Source organism: Aythya fuligula, chromosome 18 (genome assembly GCF_009819795.1).
Source record: "Aythya fuligula isolate bAytFul2 chromosome 18, bAytFul2.pri, whole genome shotgun sequence".
Lineage (NCBI taxonomy): Eukaryota > Metazoa > Chordata > Aves > Anseriformes > Anatidae > Aythya > Aythya fuligula.
This window is the reverse complement of record NC_045576.1, coordinates 4539859-4558077: the sequence shown is the minus strand read 5'-3', so window position 1 is coordinate 4558077 and position 18219 is coordinate 4539859. Positions and strand designations below refer to the sequence as shown.

At 65.2% G+C, this 18219-nt stretch overlaps 2 protein-coding genes across 3 annotated transcripts; one reads left to right on the top strand and one right to left on the bottom strand.

Moving 5' to 3' along the window:
* Nucleotides 1-4538: 4538 nt before the first annotated feature.
* On the top strand, nt 4539-13193 carry RHBDF2 (rhomboid 5 homolog 2). 2 transcript variants are annotated; one of them, XM_032199675.1, is made up of 18 exons: nt 4539-4599; nt 5777-5926; nt 6035-6159; nt 6514-6706; nt 6792-7004; nt 7436-7564; nt 8045-8178; nt 8314-8520; nt 8631-8742; nt 9016-9090; nt 9421-9582; nt 9660-9760; nt 10031-10094; nt 10227-10321; nt 10513-10588; nt 10898-10998; nt 11180-11333; nt 11864-13193. In XM_032199675.1, the coding sequence occupies exons 2-18, from the start codon at nt 5801-5803 to the stop codon at nt 12281-12283; spliced, it is 2487 nt and encodes an 828-aa protein (XP_032055566.1). In that variant the 5' UTR covers nt 4539-4599; nt 5777-5800; the 3' UTR covers nt 12284-13193. The 2 variants fall into 2 exon arrangements, with proteins under 2 accessions (XP_032055566.1, XP_032055565.1); XM_032199674.1 differs by having other exon boundaries at nt 5777-6159.
* Nucleotides 13194-14106: 913 nt separating this feature from the next.
* On the bottom strand, nt 14107-15152 carry AANAT (aralkylamine N-acetyltransferase). The gene is made up of 3 exons (XM_032199892.1): nt 14993-15152; nt 14732-14886; nt 14107-14412 (listed from the first exon to the last, which is right to left on the bottom strand). Exons 1-3 carry the CDS (start codon nt 15150-15152, stop codon nt 14107-14109), a joined length of 621 nt encoding a protein of 206 aa, XP_032055783.1.
* Between the last annotated feature and the right edge of the window lie 3067 nt (nt 15153-18219).

The following is an 18219-nucleotide window of genomic DNA, read 5'->3' as shown; positions in this document are numbered from 1 at the left end:
TTGGGGAAAGGAGGAAGGGTGTGGGGGGCTGGTGGCACACGGCGCAAGCCTTCGGTGGCTGCGCTGAGATAAGCAGCCTGCACCAGTTGATAGGGAGCTGGTGGCCGAGGGGCTTTGCTCGGGCTCGTTTTGTCGTGCTGGGGGCCCCACCGAGGGCCCGTGGCTCATCTTGTGCGCAGGACGAGCCGAATTCCTGCACGTGGCTGAGCATCGCCTCCTGCTGCCGCCTCCCTGGGGTGCTCAGAGCTGGGGGGGACCCTCAGCAAGCACAGGACCCCTCCCCGTGGGGTGTTTTGCCCAGCACGGTGCCGCTCTCGGGTGTCCGGCGCGCTCAGAGCCGTGGAGCAGAGGATTGAGGAAGTCTGTTGGTGCCGGCTGTGCCCTCCCTCGGCGAGCTGCTATCAAAGCCACGGCGTTTTGCAGAACCAGAGGAGGAAACGTCCGCCCCTTGCCCTCTCACACAAAGAATTTCGCCTCGAACAGGGAAGCGAGAGCGAGCCCAGGAACAACCCGCGGCCTCCCCAGCCCTGCCGCAGCCGCGGCGCCGCGTGGGAGCCCCTGAGTTCAGCCCAGCTACCCAGGAACCGAAGCTTCGGGTAACTGAGCAGCTCTCACATAAAAGGGAGCCGGGTTAATTAATCCCAGCAGCGTGGGAAATGTGGGCAGGGTCTGTAGAAGAGCCTTGTCCTCGCTTTTTGGGGAGCGCTGACGGGGTGCCTGCGCAGGGCGGACGCGGGGCTGCAGCCATCCCGTGCGAGGGCCGGGGCCGGGCACACGAAGATCGGTCCCCGGGAGCAGGGACAGGCGCGAGGGGGACGTGTGGCACCCAGGGGTGTCTGCGTGCCCCCACCTCATCGCTGCACGGGACGCCCTGGGATTTTGGGGGCGCGTTGAAGGAACTTTTGGGGAGCAGCCCCCGCGTTGCCGGGCTCGTGCCGCGTTGGCTTATCCAGCGCTGCCCGCGGGAGACTTTTGCCCTTTGTTCGTTGGGAAGCCGTTGGCGGCGCCTCAAAGCCTCCACGTGCGAGTCGGCCCCGGGCTGGAGCACGAGGAGGAGAGGAGAGGAGTGGGGTGAGTGGGTTTGGGGGGCTCGGTGCCGCGTCCTGCAGCAGCGCCCACCCGCCTGCTTGTCCGGAGCATCTCCGGAGCTGGGCGGCTTCCAGGCAGCCCTCGGGGAAGCCCCGGGGGGGGTTTGTGCTGCACCTCCTGCTCCGGGTGGTTGTGCTGCGAGGCTGCGTGGATCTGCTGGAGGCCAGGAAGGAAGGGAAGGACGCTGAGAGGTCTGCGTCGGGGTGGGAAGAGCCCCGGCCGCTTATCGCGGGCGAGTCCTTCCCTTTCCGTGCAGATATCGGCTCCTTCCGAGAATGCTGCCGGGGAAACCTGGCTTTGGGAAGGGCTGGAGAGGGGAGAGAGGGCTGCTCCTGATGGTGGGACCGTCCTCCTGTGGGGCCATGCTGCGGGAAGGTGCCCCTAGCTGGATGCTGGGGTGGGCAGGACGTGCGCACACACCATGGGGATGGGATCCCCATGTTTACTGGTGCCACGTGCCCCCAAAACCGCAAATGCCCCCAAAACCACACCTGCCCCCGAGGTGAGCCCCTCGTGGTGGATACCCGGTGTGAGCAGCGGGGCTGCCCTCACTCCTGGAGCCCAGGGAGCTCCGTGCCCGTGGCAAGAGGAGAGGGAAGCCTGGCACAGCTTTATCGGCAGCGCGGCCCCGTGGGCCGGCACGCTCTATCTCGGCTGCGTGGTTTTGCTTCCTTCCAGGGCGTGCCGAGCACTTGAAACTCGCCCGGGATGAACAAACCACGCCGGGGTTGCCTCACGTCCTGCCCGGCTTAGGAGAAGGCAGAGGAAAATCGCCCAGGGTTTCCCAATCGCCGTGAGGTGTGCGCCCGGGGAACCTGTCGGGCTCCTGCCCCGCGCGGCCGCTCTCGGGTGAGGAGGTTTTGGGTTCGTGCCTGTTGCTTGAGGAGCCCCAAAGGGTTCTCAGGGCTGGTCAAGGGAGGCTGGCTTGGCGTGCTGCCCCTCCCCGGGCAGTGGCAGCCGTGCTGAAGATGGGGATGAAAGCCCCTGGGAGGCAGCGTGCATGCCTGCGGTGCTCTGTGGGCACTCGTGCTGCACGCCTGGCTGCCCTGAGCAGCCCCAGCAGCTCCAAATGTCCCCACAGGCGTCGCTGTCCCCGTGTCAGACTGGGAGCAAAACCCTTTTGGTGTCACATTTGGCACCGGCGAGTCACCAGCCCTCAGCTGGGGCAGTGTCACGTCCTTCTGTCCCGTGGCTGCGGGCGGGTTTTGTCCCTCTTCCTCCGCCACCACGAGTCCCGTCTGCCAGCCCCGAGGCTTTCCGGCTCTGCTCTGGGGTTTTGCTCATTTGCCTGCGGTGGTGGCGGCGTGCGAGCTCGGATCCGTGCCGGGCGTTAATGATTTACCCGGTGCCGGAGGCTGCAGCGAGCTGTGGGGTGGCCGTGGGGTGGCTGTGGGGCTGCGGCAGGATCCCGGTGCCTTCCCCCAGCGGCACCCGCGGTTCGAAACCCCGTGGAAATTTCGGGCTGACGACCACGAGCGAGCCCCTGGGCGTTGATGGATGGCCTGAGAGTGCCCATCAGTGATTCAGGGGCACGCCGCTCGCTAATGGGCAGCCGGCCCCGGGCAGGGCTGCCCCGCAGGGGTGTCTCCGGTGCCTCGTAGCGGGGCCGTGCGCGTCGCTGCTGCCTCCGCTGCCCGCTTGGTTTCTGGCTCGGAGACGCCTGGCATGGCCCGTGCTGAGGCCGTGCGTGAGCCGCGTCACTTTTTCCACCGCTGGGCGTTTCCTTGGGTCAGCATCTCTCGTGGCTCAGCCCAGGGCCGGGAGCCATCCCCGAGCCTCGCCTGGTTGAGGACTAAATCCTCCTCCCGGTCACCGCTCCGGGTAAATCCTCCACACCCCTCGCCTGCTCTCTGCGGCGTCCCCCGTGCGTTTTCCCCTCTCCTTGGAGATCCTTTGCACCCCGAGGTGCTCCCAGGACCCGGCTCCCAGCTCGCAGCACAGCTCAGGCTGCGCTCACAGCTTCCATCCCCCTTGTGGGTCACCCCCCCGGCGGTGTCACCCCCGCTGTCCCCAGCACGCTGCTCACAGCTGTCCCCACGCTGGTGCAGCGTGTCACCTCTCACTTCCCTTTCCTGTCCCCGCTGCTGGCTGCGGACAGACATGGGGGGGGCCACCCCTGTGTCTGGGCTCCCTGGGGACACTGCCATGATCCTGGGGCGAGCGGGACCGTGGCAGTGCCTAAATCCACCTGTCCTGTGGGTTAAGAGGGTGAAGGGCTGAGCTGGTGGTGGCCGGAGCCCTGCTCCTCCTTGCCAGGCTTGCTCCGGATCGCCCGTTCTCACGCTGAGCGCGCAGGGCGAGGGCTGTGCCAGCGCTGGGAAGGCTGCTGCGGGTGCCAAACACGTGGGGAACAGGAAAATGTGTTCCCAGCCCCGTCCCAGAGGTTTTCTGCTGGCCCTGGGTGAAGCTCCTGGCACCCTGGGTGCTGTGCTCACCCGTGGGTGCTGCCTGGCACCGTACCGGGGTGGCCGAGGGGACCTCAGCCATCAGAGGCTGCTCCCCTCCTCCCACTGAGTGCTGAATTTTGGGTTAATTCGGCACCATGAAAAGTGCCCCAGGGACTGCAGGTGCCCAGAGGGCTACAGCTGCCTGGCCCTGGGTGCACACACGGCAGGAGGAGGACGAGGGGTGCTGGTGGCCACCACGGTGCCCCGGGGCGCACCCAGCTCCCGCTGCCCGGTCCCCGTCCCTGTCCCTGGCACGTCCCCAGCCCCGGCTCCAGCTCCTCGGGCTCCCCGGAGCCAGCCCTGCCTGCAGCTGGCATCTCGAGCTCATTGCTGGCTGCCCCGGGAGGAAAACAAACAGAGCCTGCAGCTCACCAGAGGGACGGAAAGTTTTGCTTGCTGGGGCTGGACCCGTCTGGCTGGCGCCCTCCCAGCCCCGCAGTCATCAAACACCTCGGCGAGGCGCTTGCATTTCTTCCTTGCTTTTATTTATTTTTTTTTTTCCACGAGTATCTCGCTCGTTGAGAGCTTTGGCAGGCGGCGGCGGGTGAGAAATCCCCTCCTGGTGGCCCAGTGACAAGCAGAGCGAGGTGCATGGTGGCGGCGGGCGGCGTTTCCTTGCCCCGTGCCAGCGGCTGCAGCGGGTCCCTGATGTCCTGCGGCTGCCCCAAACCCAGCCCAGGGGAGGTGTGGGTTTGTGGCCGTGTCCCGCAGCGTCCTGCCCTGCTGTTTGCACCCAGCAGATCCCCAGGGAGCGTCCCCACGCTCCCGTTGGCCTCACCCCTGGCTGCTTTCCCGGCCCCATCCCCAAAAGCTGTGGCTCTTCGCCCTCCCGGCAAGGAGCAGCCAACCCCAGCCCTTCCCCTCCTGCTGCCGGCGGTTCCTGCGGCCCCGACCCTTTCTCACCTCTCTTTTTTCTTGCAGCATCTCCCCCGCCAGGCAGAGCAGGAGCCCGGCCGTGCCCTGGGGCTGCCTTGCATGAAGGACAGAGGGGGAGGAAGGAGGAGGCCACCGCCGGCGTCCGCCCGCGAGCCGCGCCGCGTGGGATCCCTGCCACTCTTATGAGGTCAGGACATGGCGCTGGGGCAGCCTTTCGGGTGGCACCCAGCACTCCCCCTGCCACGCACACCTCTCCGTGTCCTCGGCACCTCTCCCCATCCTCACCCTGCCCCAAAAACTCTGTGGGAGGCCAGCACCAATTTTAAGCCCTGCGCACCGGGCTGGCGCTGCCGGAGGCTGGTGGCAGCCCTCTAGTGCCAGCCTCCTCGGGTGTCCCCAGGGAGCTGCTCCCGTGGGGACACCACGATCCTACGGCCGGGCTTTGCAGGGTGGTGGGGAGCAGCAGCCCCACAGGAGCAGAACAAGTTATGGGGCAGCACGGCCAGGCTGGTGGTTGGGGTCCTGGGTGGAGAAGGGCCAGGGCAGAGGTACCCTGGGGTTGGGGTCCCTCCCCGAGGTCCCTCTCCTGCCTCCCCAAGGTCCTTCTGTGCCTGGCAGGGGATGCTCGTGAGCAGGGGGACGTGCACGGGTCCCCTCGGGGCTGGCACGTGGCCGGGCAGGGTGGGGAGAGGCCACGGGGCTGTGCTGGGAGCCCCATGGTCCCTAATAGGATCTGGGACTCGCTCCCTGGTGCTGGGATGGATTTACCTCTCCCTGCTGACCCACGAGGCTCTGCCCGGTGTAGCCGGGCTGTGGGGACCCTCAGGAGGGGATTGCTCCAAGGTTCAGCCACCTTCTGGCTGCTAAACCTCCCGCTCCCTTCACGGGGAGGATTTCATCTGCTCTGCCTCAGCCCCGAGCCTGGCGTGCGCACGCATGTGCCGGAGGGGAGCGCTGGGCACCCCCTGTTCCACAGAGTGCCCACGGGTTCCTCCGTCTCTTTACAACATGTGAAAAGCAAGCGTGGGCTCCTGAGATATTGGGGAAGGGCCATCCAGGTCTCCTGCCTGGAATGGGAAAGGAACCAAGGGGCAAAATGCTGCTGATGGCGGTGCAAAGCCCTGGTGTCCCCCCTGAGATGAGAGGAGAGCAACGCGCGTCCTTCCCGGCAAGGAGGGGAAGCGCCCGCAGAGCCAGTAATGGGGTTGTGCCCACCCTTTGGGGGGCAAAACCCTATTGCTGGTCAGTGCTCTGCCCACATCTCCGGCACGCTGCGCTCACCCTGCGTGGTGGGGAGGAGGGGACGCGGCGCGTGGCCGCGGGCGCCTCCCCAAACCGCCGTCTCCCCGCTCCCTCCCTCGCAGCCTGCCGCCCGCCGCCCGCCCGAGATGTCCTCCAGCGACAAGAACGGGGGCAGCCGCTCCGGCAGCAGCCGCCTGCAGAGCAAGAAGCCCCCCAACCTCTCCATCGTCATCCCCCCCAGGGAGGCAGAAGAGGACGGCGCCCGCAAGGAGGTGAGCAGCCGCGAGCTCCGGGGGCACCCGTCCCGGGGGCACCCATCCCGGGGGCACCCGTCCCCACCACCCCGTGCTCCGTTCCTGACGCTCTGCGTTGCCTCCCAGGCCACCAAGGTCCCCATCTACCGCAAGAGCAAGAGCCTGCAGGAGCCCCGCTTGAAGGCATGCGACGGCTCGGAGCGGCGGCCGGGCTTTCGCCGTCAGACCTCCCTGTCCCAGAGCATCCGCAAGTGAGGGTTTTTTTTTGGGGGGTTGGGGGCGGCTGGATGCCAGGGAGGGGGATCCAGAGGGAGATCCTGGAGGGGTTTTGTGTGGCTCAGCCCTGGGAATGATCCCATGGGGGAAATTCAGGGTTGGGAAAAGGTCCTGGTGTGGTGTCTGCCACGGTGCCAAACGGAGCTCCCCTCCGGGGGCACCCCAACACCAACAGCCCCCAGACCCAGAGCCAGGTCTGTAGCCTGCCCTGCTCCGTGCCGGGCTGAGCCTCCCGACCCCAAATCCCCGTATTGAGGGCAAGGTGGGGGATATGGCACCTCAGGGTGGGGTCCCTGTGGGTGTGACGGGCGCATCCCTCGCGCGGCCAGGGGCACGGCCGAGTGGTTCGGCGTCAGCAGCGACTGGGAGGGGAAGCGGCAGCACTGGCAGCGCAGGAGCCTGCAGCACTGCAGCATGAGGTACGGCAAGCTGAAGGCCGCCTATCGCGACATGGAGCTGCCCAGCCAGGAGGCACCTTCCTTCCAAGGCACCGAGTCACCCAAACCGGCCAAAATGCCCAAGGTAGAGCTCGGGGAGGGGGCTCCGGGGAGGGGTGCGCGGGGACCCGCTGCCTCCCCGCGTGCCCACGCCTCCCTCCCCGCTGCAGATCGTGGACCCGCTGGCCAGGGGCCGTCCCTTCCGCCACCCCGACGAGACTGACCGGCCCCACACGCCCCACCACGTCCTGCCCCCCCTCACCCCCGGCGTGGCGTCCTTGGCCTCCTTCAACAGCGCCCGCTCCGGCTACGGCCGCCTGCCGAGGAGGAAGAGGGAGTCGGTGGCCCACATGAGCTTCAGGGCGGCCGCCGCGCTTCTCCGCGTGAGTTTTGGGGCACGGGGGGGTCTTCTCAGCTCGTTTGTCAGCTCGTTCCCTCCCCTCTCATCTTCGTTTCTTGGCTTTTTGCTCTGCTGTCGAGCCCCGCTGCAGGTTTGAGTGGGAAGAGTGCTTTTTGGTTTCATTTACTCATTTATTTATGTATTTATTATAACCTGAACTCTGCTTAGAAAGAGAAGTCCGGGTGAAAGCTCTGCCAGCGGGGTGGCACTGCCTTGCGTGGCATCCCTCAAAAAAAAAAAAAAAAGCACAAAAAACCACATCTCTTGAGTCTCACCGCAGACTTTTTGCTGCAGGGGACCCCGAAGGGGACCTGCGGGGCTTTGAGGTGGCCGTGACAAGCCCTGGGCGCTGTGGGAAGCAGGGGGGGGGCTCCCTGTTTCTGACCCCCCTTTGCTCCCCCCTCGCCACCGCAGGGACGCTCGGCCCTGGAGCCGCTGGCTCAGAAGCAGAGGAGCAACAAGAGGAGCTTCGTGTACCCCAGCTTCATGGACGAGGACGTGGTGGATGCGGCCGATACCCTGGACTCCTCCTTCTTCAGTAAGGCAAGCACAGTTCCACCCCGGCCCCCGGATTTTGGGGGGTCCCCACGCCCCTCGGGGGGGGGCTGAACGCGGGGCAGGGCGCTGGTGGGGCTGGGGGCTCGCTGCCACCCGCCTGGCTGCTGGGAGCGTGGCTGTCCCGTCCTGTTATGGGGATTTGGGGTCAGCCTGTGACCCAAATGGGGTTCTGGGTGTATTTAGGGTATGGAGGGACCCCGGTGTTGGTGCTTAGCCCTGCCCCAAGTGCTTAGGGCACCGGTGGCTGCCGTGCCCAGCGCTGGGAGCCCTGGGCTCGGTGATGCTCCTCGGTGCAGGGAGGGCACGACGCCGTCCTTGTGGGGCCATGCCAGCCCCCATAAGGTGCAGCCAGGGGGATATCCGCGGGGATCACCCTTTTTTCCGGGCTCCGCAGCCATGTCGAGCCCAGCTGGTGGCTTTGCCCCACGCTGGAGGCCTCTCACCCACCGCACGTGCCCCTTGCAGATGGACCTGCACGACGAGACCTACTCCATGCCCGACGACGTCTTCGAGTCGCCGCCTCTCTCTGCCACCTACCTGCGCATGCACTCGGTGGGCGAGGACGCCAGGGCGTCCCCCGACGGCGAGCAGCCCCCTCTGTGAGTACCAACCCCCCCGGCACTGTCACAGCGATGTCCCCACAGCAGGGACAGGGGAGGGGGACAAAGGGATTCCCCTAACCTTTACCCTCCCAGCTCGGGGTGGGTTATCCGCGGGGTTTCTCCTCTCCCCAGGCGCGAAGGTGCCCGGCTCGCCGCATCCTCCGCTGTCAGTGCTCCCCGGAGGGGCAGGCGCATCGCTTCCAAGGTGAAGCACTTCGCCTTCGACCGCAAGAAGCGCTACTACGGGCTGGGGGTGGTGGGCAAGTGGCTGAACAGGACGTACCGCCGCAGCCTCAGCAGCATCGTGCAGTCGCAGCTGGAGAACACCGACAGCCACCGGTGAGGGGCCCGGCTCCTTGGGGCTCCCTCCCCAGGAGGCACTGGGCTAGCATCCCAGTGCCCAACCGTCCCGGTTTGGGGTCCGTGACCCCGTCCCCGTTGCTCCTCAGGCCGTATTTCACCTACTGGATCACCTTTGTGCACATCCTCATCACCTTGCTAGTCATCGGCACCTACGGCATCGCTCCCATCGGCTTCACCCAGCACGTGACGACAGAGTTAGTAAGTTTAAGAGCTACCTGCCTGGATGGCCCCAAAATGTCACCCCAGGAGCTGCTGGGGGAGCCAGCCTGGTGCTCAGCGGGCACCTTGAACACCCTGCAGAGGGGTGAGGGATGCAGCCGGCTCGAGAGGGAGGGCAGAGCAGGCGTCAGCCTTCCCGAGAGGACTGTGATCGGGGGGACAAAGCGGGGCTCAGCCCCTGCAGGAGGTGGCACCGGGGCAGGATGTGTCCCCCCCTGCAGCCAGCTGTGTGACCCTGGCCTCGCTCGGCAGGTGCTGAGGAACAAAGGCGTGTATGAAAGCGTCAAGTACATCCAGCAGGAAAACTTCTGGATCGGGCCCAGCTCGGTAAGAGGACGGCCAGGAGATCGGTGCTCACCCAGCCTGAGCCAAGGGGGGGTGGTCCTCGGGGTGCTCCCTTCTCCTCTCCCCCAGCCACATGGCAGCAACCCTTGTCCCAGCCTGCTGCCTGGTCCCCCCCGTGTCCCTCTGGGCACCTCCTGCTGCTCCTGGCGCTGCAGCATCGCCGTGGGATGCAGGGGGAGACCGGGTCCCTGCCCACCTTCCATCCTCTGGGGGTCCTGGGGTCGGCTCTGGGGGGCAGCTACTGGCAGGGGAGGTGGGAACACCCCCCGGAGCACCCCCTGCAGCACCCCCTGGAGCACCCCTTCCCTCCAGATCGACCTGATCCACCTGGGGGCCAAGTTCTCGCCCTGCATCCGCAAGGACCGGCAGGTGGAGCGCCTCATCCAGCGCCAGCGGGACCGGGAGCGCGGCTCCGGCTGCTGCGTGCAGAACGACAACTCGGGCTGCATCCAGACGCTGCCGCAGGACTGCTCGGTGCGTGCCGCGGGCAGGGGGCAGGGTGTGTGCAGGGACAGCAGTGCCCACGTGCCTGAGCCTCTCCGTCCCCGCAGGAGACGCTGGCGACGTTCATCAAGTGGCCGGGCACCAAAGCGCCAACCATGGGCTCGGGCGAGAGAAGGACATCAGGGGCCGTGTGTCACCAGGATCCCAGGTAAAAGGGGTGTTTGGGGAGAGGTGGTGGCCTGGAAGCGTGCAGGGTGCATGGTGGGGGCTGCCTGGGGCCGGGTTTCCAGCTTGGATGCCTCGAGGTCACCTCTCCAAGGGGCTGGTGGCTCTCGCGCACCGTAGGAAGGCTCTCGCTGGCACAAGGAAGCTTTCAGGGGGTGGCTGCAGGTCCTGTGCCTGGGGGGGCTTCGAGTCAGGGGCAGGGCGGTGCTGGGGGAGACCCTCAGCGACCCCCACGTCCTCCTCCTGCCGCCAGGACGTGCGAGGAGCCGGCCTCGAACCCTCCCCACGTGTGGCCGGACGATATCACCAAGTGGCCGGTAAGAGCCCGCGGGGGGGACCTCCACGAGGGGACCTCCACAGGAGGCTGGTGGCCTCCAGCAGGGCACGGGGGGCTGCAGGAGGCCTTGGAGCAGCCCCCCCACTTGGGCTCCTCTCCCTCCCACGCTCAGATCTGCACCTACGAGACCAAAACCAACCACACGGGCTTGGCGCACATGGACTGCCAGATCAAGGGGCGGCCCTGCTGCATCGGCACCAAGGGCAGGTGGGCTGCGGGCACCGAGGCTGGGATGGGCTCCGGGCACCTCCTGGTACCCCGAGCCGTGCCTGGGAGGGAGAGGGAGGCCGTGGGGCCATTGGGGTGGGATGTGGTGGATGTGGTGGGTGCGGGATGCCCGGACGGGTGCGGGGAGCGCGCCCTGCCCCGAGCGAGCCCGCTGCCCGCCCTGTGCCCAGCTGCGAGATCACGACGCGGGAGTACTGCGAGTTCATGCACGGCTACTTCCACGAGGAGGCAACGCTCTGCTCGCAGGTGAGAGGGGCCGGCGGGGGGCTCGGGGCTCGAGGGATCAGTGTGAGGCGGGGGGAGGCAGGTCCGGCGTAGGAGGAAACCCAGGGCTGCAGCCATTGCAGCAGTGCCCTATAAAGGCACCTCCTGAGCAGGAAACCAGTTTCTGGGGCACTGGAGGTGCTGGGGTGCTCCCTCCCCAGCACCCAGGCTGTCGGGGTGCCCTCCATCCTCCAGGGTCCCTTCCCTGCCTGGCAGCCCGTCCTTGGCTCCCCGTGGTGCGGGGCTGGGGGCTGAGCTCGCGGCACCCCCCAACCCCCCCTGCCCTTCCAGGTGCACTGCCTGGATGAAGTCTGCGGCCTCCTGCCCTTCCTCAACCCGGAGGTCCCCGACCAGTTCTACCGCCTGTGGCTGTCCCTCTTCCTGCACGCGGGGTGAGCGGCGGCCCCACACCTTTGGGACGGGGCCGTGGGGTGATCGGGGACCCCAGCACCCTTCGGCACGGGCTGGGAGGGACGAGGGGAGGAACACGCCAAATTACGGCACCGGAGGGTGCTTTGTGGGGTGCCCCGTGTCCCCAGGGGCTGGGGTTTAACGCAGGGCCTCTTCCCCCAGCATCATCCACTGCCTGGTGTCGGTGACTTTCCAGATGACGGTGCTGCGGGACCTGGAGAAGCTGGCGGGCTGGCATCGCATCTCCATCATCTTCATCCTCAGCGGCATCACGGGAAACCTGGCCAGTGCCATCTTCCTGCCCTACCGCGCGGAGGTGAGGGGCTTGCAGGGCTGGGGGGGCTCTTGTAACACCAACCCCTCCCCCAAAACCAGCCCTGGGTTTTGGGACCTTGCTGGGCGCTGAGCAAACGCGCTTGCGGCCAGGGATTGTGAGCACAAAGCAGCACCAAAAAAAGCCAAAAAAAAAAAAAAAGCCATCACCAAAAGCCCATTTAACTCGCCGGGGATAAAAAGGGGGGTTTTTAATCAAAAAAATCCCGGAGGGAGGTTCGGGGAGGGGGCTGCAGTGCCTAGCATGGAGGGGGGGGGGTCTCTGCCCCACGTGTGGGGCTGGTGAGGGCCACATGTCCCCACGTGTCGGTGTGCGTGCGGGCGGGCAGATGGCTAATCTGCCTGCGGGTTTAGAGGGGATCACGCAGAGCGCCCTAAATCCGCCCCGCTGGGGCCGGGGGCTGTAGTGTGGGAGGGGGACGGGGGCGTTTCACGGAAGGGAATGGTCCCTGGGGACACGGGGAGGTGGCGGGGTGATGTCCCCGTCCCTGAGCGTCCCGCCCCGTCCCCCAGGTGGGTCCCGCCGGGTCACAGTTCGGCCTGCTGGCCTGCCTCTTCGTGGAGCTCTTCCAGAGCTGGCAGGTGCTGGAGAAGCCCTGGAAAGCCTTCCTCAACCTCTCCGGCATCGTCCTCTTCCTCTTCGTCTGCGGGCTCCTGCCCTGGATCGACAACATCGCCCACCTCTTCGGCTTCCTCAGCGGCCTCCTCCTCTCCTTCGCCTTCCTGCCCTACATCACCTTCGGCACGGGGGACAAGTACCGCAAGCGGGCCATGATCATCGTGTCCCTGCTGGTCTTCGTGGGGCTCTTCGCCTCGCTGGTGGTCTGGCTCTACGTCTACCCCATCAACTGGCGCTGGATCGAGTACCTCACCTGCCTGCCCTTCACCAGCAAGTTCTGCGAGAAGTACGAGCTGGAGCAGGTCCTGCACTGACCCCCCCCCCAAACCCCAAAACCCCGGGGGGACGCCGCAGCCCTGGCACGGCCGGGCCATCACCGCGGGGGCTCGGGGAGCTGTGGGGTGAGGATGGGGTCGGGTGGGAGCCGTGGTGCCCCCCCCATCCCGCCCTGTGGTGCCGCTCATACTGTGAACACAACCCCCTGTTTGTAGGGGGGCGTATTTGGGTTTTTTACCCGTGTCTCGGGGGTGCCTCGGGGACCCCCTGGGGGCTCTGTGGCTGCGCTCTGGCTCGGCCCAGCCCTTTTTCCCCCCCCGACCCGTTCCAGTGGGATTTGGACCCACCCTCCCCCCTCCTCCAGCAGCTCCTGCCTTGTCAGCCTTAGGATTTTTTAATTTTGGGGGTGTTTTTTTCTCAACGCAAGATTGAGCTGCGAGGGGGAGCCCTGATGGTTTTCCCCAGCTGCGGGCTCCCTGGAGCTTCGGCCCCACGCTGCTCGGAGCTGAGGTTGGAAGTATTTTTCTCCCACTTTTGTGCCTGCTGCTCAGCTCCCAGGGCCTCGGGAGGGGGCTCGTGCTTCTCCAAGCGGGCTCCTCTTGGAGCAGGGTGGATTTTTTCAGCTCCTTCTGAAGCCCGGGCAGGGCTCGGCTGAGCGCGGACCCCTTGGGGACACCCCTGCTGCTGCCCCGGGTCCCCGGGGGGGGGACCCGGGTACCTGGGTGGCTCCTCGGCGCTGGTGGGTGACAGCGCCGGAGGACGGGGACAGAGCCAATTCCCCAGCGGGACGAGCACCCAAATTTTGGGGGCTCGGCTCCGTGAGCCCCCCCCCAGTGGTGCCTGCACCCCTGCTCCGCCGCGGGCCGGCCGCAGCCCCGCTCCTCCTCCCAAAGGCAGGCTCCTCGCCTCCTCGGTCTCTTTTTGATACTTTTTTAGAAGCCGTGTTTTGTTCGGGGTTTGTTTTTTTTCCCCCCCTTAATAAATTTCTACCTGTATTTAATGAGACGCACGGGGCCTCGTCTCCCTCGGCGCTTTGAGGGGGTTTGGGTGGTTTCGGTGGTGTTTGTTGTAGGGTGGGGAGGAGGTGGGATTGCCGGGGGCTGTCCCTGCCCTGCGGGGTGAGCACAGTGCCCTGTATCCCCCAAAATCCCTCCTGGGGCAGTGGCAGGGTTTTCAGGACAGTTTCTTGGAGCAAAAGGGGAAGCAAAGCGACCCACAGAGCCTCCGGGTGCTGTCAAAGCCCCAAACCTCCATCCTCGCTCGGAGCTGGGGACAAACACACCCGAGCTGCGTAGAAAACAGCCGCTGTGGCTTTATTTGCTGCTTCACGACAGACCAAGGCATTTGCAGGAGGATTTTCCTGGGAAGGGGATGTGTCTGCGTGCAGGACCAGCCCCGTGGGGAGGCTCTTGGGTGCGGGACTCAGGGTGGCCGTGGGCAGGGGGACACCCCCAGGGGTGGCTGCGGGGACCCTGCCTGCTCTGGGGGTGCTTGGGGAGGGCTTGGCCCCCTCTTGGGATCGTTTGTAGGGTTGGCATGAGCGGGAGGGCGCTGGGAGAGGAGCGCCAGGCTGGGGGCTCGTGTATTTTTATAGGGTCTCAGCTTTTCCCGGGCCGTGCCACCCCCATGGGCTCCCCTTGGCAGCCCCAGCTGAAGAGGAGACCCGTGGGTTTGGTGCGTGCAGCGGGGCCGGGCTGGGTTTTTGTGCCCCCAACCCTACAGGAGGTGTCGGTGGCACACGGGGCCGGGCTCATCCCCTGGCCAAAAGGCAGACGTGTCAGCAGGGAGCGTGCCCAGCGGGGGGAAAAACCGAGAAAAACGCCTCGCAGCCTCCCTCCGGCTTCCTCCCCGGGTTGGGGGCTCAGCAGCCGCTGTTCCTGCGCATGAAGGCATGGCCCCGCACGGCGTGCTGCATCTCGGTGAAGGCCAGGGCCCCCACCGTCACCTGGCAGGGCCCCAGCGCTTGGAAGCCGCACTTCTCGTAGAAGGGCACCAGGAAATCCTCGCACATCAGCAGGGCGCGCCGGGCGAAGGGCAGGCAGCGCAGGTACTGCAGGTAGCGCCACAGCAGGATGGAGCCCTTGCCCTGCTGCCGGCAGGCGCGGTGCACGGCCAGCACGTGGATGTGCACCGCCGTGCCCCGCGGCTTGTGCAGGGTCAGCGCCGCCTGCGGGGAGGGAACGGGGCGGTTAGCGGGGCCGAGGATGCCGAGGATTTATTTTTTTTTGCCTACCCTAACAGATTTGGCCCACCTGCTTCCACGTGGTTTAATTAAAGCCATTGTCCCCCTACCCCCGAGGTGTCACGCAGCCGGTGCCGCCCACCCCGTGGCTCCCTGCTCGGTGCCATCCCCGCTCGCCCACCCCCTGCCGTCCCCGCAGGCTTTTTAGTTTTAATTTCCCCCACGCTGGGCACCCCCCGGTTCCTTTCTCACAGTCCCCAGGCTCTCGTGCTGCCTCCCCCAGCGCCCACAGGGCAGCTCCTACCTGGCTGAGCCTGTCCTGGTCCCAGAGGGAGCCGATGATGAAGGCCACCAGCCGCCCTTCCTCGAACCAGCCGAGGGACAGCTCGGGGCACAGCGTCAGGAAGTGGCGGATCTCATCCAGGTGGAGCGGGCAGTCCCCGGACACCGAGATGAAGGCTGCAAGGGGGCGGGCGGTGAGCACGGCGAGGGGCTGGGGGGCACCGGGAGCACCCCAGGTGGGAAGGGGAGGTGGGGGGGGGGAAAGGCAGCCCCTTCCCCTTACCTTCTCGCTCGATCTCGAACACGCTGATGGCATCCTCGGGGCTGAGGCAGCGGAACTCGCTGGCGGGCAGCGTGTGGCGGCGCTGGCGCCCGGGCGAATTTTGGGGGCACCGCAAGCGAGCGGGCTGGAGGAAAGGCGAGGAGGTGCTGAGCACCGGCATCCTGCTCCCCTCCCGGCGCGCGGCGGCGTTTTTATTTTGGGGGCAGCCTCCGTCAGCTCCGGCCCCGGCGGCGTCACGGCTGCCTTTATCTCAGCCAATCTCCTCCGGAGCTCTTAGCCGCCGAAAATACCTGTTGATGGCGCGCGGGATTAGGCTGCTTGCCATCCTGATGTGTGTGTGTATCGGGGTACGCAGGAAATACCCAGCCTGCTGCCCCCCGCTGCTGCTGGGCCATGCCTGGAGCTGGCACCAGATGTGGCCGCGGCGAACATCCAGCCTCGGGGACGGGGATGGGGCTGGGGGACAGAGGTTTGGGGTGTGCAGGCGGAGGCAGCCTGCTCTGCTGGGGTTTTATTCCCCTTCCCGGCTCGCTCAGTGATGTGGTTTAGCCCCTGTTGGGTTGTGGCCGTGCTGGAAAATGTAGTTGAGATGTGTTGGGGCACAATAAGTGGGTTCGCAGCTGCTCTGGTGCCCGCAGCACCTTCAGCCACAAAGGCTGGGCAGGGTCCCCTCACCCCTTGCTGAAGGGATGTGGGGTTGGGTCCTGCACCCCACAGGCAGAGTTTGCTCTGGGGTAGGGCGATGCCATTCCTGGGGGCGTTACGGTGACGTTGGGGTGCCCAAAGGTGGCTGCAACCTGCTGAGTGCGTGGCCAAGAGGCTCTGCAGGTGAGAAACATCCCCGAGGCGAGTCCAAGCCCACCCTCCCCGCTCAGTGAAGGTGCCGGGTGCTGATACTCATCCCCTCTCTGCTTTTTCCCCATCTCCTGGCCGTGCCCAAAGCTCCCTTGCAGCCCCCCAGCTGTGCCCCAGCCACATCCCCTCTCTTGGGTCGGATCCTGCGTGGTTAAACCTGCCCCATGTTTTGTGCACGATCAAACCAGGTGAATAAATCCAGGCAGGACCACGACGTGAGCAAAAGCGAGCACGCGGGCAGTGCGAGGAGCCCCCGAGCTGACCAACACTGGAGCCGTTTGCACCAAAGGCAGCGCGGAGCCCAGGTCATTTCTGAGTGCGTTCGAGAGGTGCCGGCTTTCCCTGCTAATTATAGGCTTGCCTCCAGCTAATAGGATTTACAGAAACAAAAGCATTACCAGCCCAAGCGGCGCGCAGGGCAGGAGGGGAGCGAGCTGGGGATTTTCCATCTGGAAGAGCTGAGGGTGCTGGAGGTGCCTGGGTTAGGCAGGAGGAGGCGAGGTGGGGTCTCGCTGGGCTTTGGTTTTGGGGAATTTTGCTGGTTTTGCAGGGGTTGTGTTACCTAAGGGACTGGCTCTGTCAGGAAGAGGAGTTTTCTTTGGCAGGGGAAACATTCAGCATCCCCAGCGCCAGGTCTCATCACCAAGGGGTGGCAAACTGAAAATGGTGCTGGAAGGGAGAGCTTCGTGACGCCTGCAGGAAGGGAAAAGCAGCGGCTGAGCTGGAGGCAGGCGCTTTTTTTTTTGTTTTTAATAGGGTTGCAGGGCTTATCATCGACTCCTCTGGCTCTCCTCATCCTGCTAATTGGATCAGGGCTCGCCCAGCCCGGCAGATCTGCAGGAGGCGAGGAGGGGGGGCCCCGCACCCCCACTGCTGGATCCGGGGCACACGGGGCTGTGCCGTGCGTGGCAGGAACGGGGGCTGTGAAGACCTGCAAACGCTGGGAAGCCTCCCTGGACACACTTACCCATAGAATTGGGGGGTTGAGATCTCTTTTGTGAGCTCAGTTTGTGTTAGAAATGGATGGGGAAGGGGAACCAGGCTTCTCCAGGTATTTTTGGGAGCTTCTCCAGGACCCCAACAGCAACAGCCTGCAGCAGAAGTCGGTGATGCGGGGAGAAGGCTGCTCTTTGCCTGGCTCTCGTATTTTTTTTCCCCTCCGGCGTTTCATTCCTGGCAGCCCAAATCCGATAGCTGGAGGGCCGTTGTGTTTGTGTTTCTTTCCTGGAAATGAACTTTTTTTTTTTCTTTTTGCTTGGCTTCTCAGCTCCCTGCAGACGCAAAGGTCTTTGGCGTGCGGGGAATTCGCTCACCAAGAAAGCTGCCCAGGGCATGCCAGCATCAGAGGGGAGGGCAGAGGAGCTGCCACCACCCCCCCCAGCCCCAAACCCCAGCCCGGGGCTTTGTGGGGTCGCTGGGGGGCACCTACAGGTGGGCAGCATCCAACCTGCAGAGGTGAAGGTCCTCAGCCACAGAGTAAGTGAGAACCAGGAGGAAAATCCTCTCTCCCTGGCCCCAGAAACTCCTTTCCAGGCCTTCCTGAGCTGAGCCAAAGCATCCGCACGGTCTGCAGAGGTGCTCGCGTGTAAAAACCAAACCAAACCAAAGAAAAACCAGGTACATCTGCAGCAGCCCCCTGGTGGCATCTTCTTCTTCTCTTAGGAAAATCTGCCTGGAGCTGGAGCTTCAGTTTTTGAATGGTTTGGAAGCAGCGAGGACTCATTCACCCGCTTTTTTTTTAGCCAAATGTTCTTTGCAAAAGAGCTGCAACTCCTTCCCCCGCCCCGAACGTGGAGGGTTTGGGTGGAAGACTCGCTACACCCAGCTTTAATAGCAGGTGGTGTGGGTGCAGGGAGGGAACCCGGGCTGCGCCGAGAGCCGTGCTCTCACCTCCTCCAAAGCCTCGTGCAGGCAAGCCGAGCTGGGCGTACCAGCTCCCTTCCCTCCGGGACACTTCCCCAAATCCTGAGCCACCGGGGCTGGCTCACGGCAGTGCCTGCAGGCTGCCAGCTGGCCCCAGGGCTGTCAGCACCACGGGCACACCACAGAAACACGGGTTTACTGGGCTTACTGGGCTTACCGGCCGTGGGATGGGGACCTGGTGATGTTCCTCTGCCAGCCTGGTCCAGCAGAGCCACCTCGCAGCCACGGGAGGGGAGGAATCAGGCTGCAGGGGCTCGTCCTCCTCATCTGCTGCCACGCACGGAGCCCCCGCTTTATATATTTGTTATTTATGGGGCACGTGATGAAATTCTAAGGAGTTTATGACCCCGATGAAAGACGGGGAGAGGTGAGAGGCTTTAAGGTGACCGGCCAGCAAAAGGATCCCGTCGGGCTGTTGGTGTGGGTTTGTTGGTGTGGTTTTATCTCCT

What these genes read in the sequence shown, in the direction of transcription:
- AANAT (XM_032199892.1), bottom strand. Translation starts at nt 15,152, where the DNA reads ATGCCGGTGCTCAGCACCTCCTCGCCTTTCCTCCAGCCCGCTCGCTTG. An exon ending in GTTCGAGATCGAGCGAGAAG is followed by an intron (nt 14,887 to 14,992) that starts GTAAGGGGAAGG and finishes GCCCCCTTGCAG; the next exon opens with CCTTCATCTCGGTGTCCGGG. An exon ending in ACCAGGACAGGCTCAGCCAG is followed by an intron (nt 14,413 to 14,731) that starts GTAGGAGCTGCC and finishes CCCTCCCCGCAG; the next exon opens with GCGGCGCTGACCCTGCACAA.
- RHBDF2 (XM_032199674.1), top strand. Translation starts at nt 5,801, where the DNA reads ATGTCCTCCAGCGACAAGAACGGGGGCAGCCGCTCCGGCAGCAGCCGC. An exon ending in GACGGCGAGCAGCCCCCTCT is followed by an intron (nt 8,179 to 8,313) that starts GTGAGTACCAAC and finishes TCCTCTCCCCAG; the next exon opens with GCGCGAAGGTGCCCGGCTCG. An exon ending in ACGATATCACCAAGTGGCCG is followed by an intron (nt 10,095 to 10,226) that starts GTAAGAGCCCGC and finishes TCCCACGCTCAG; the next exon opens with ATCTGCACCTACGAGACCAA.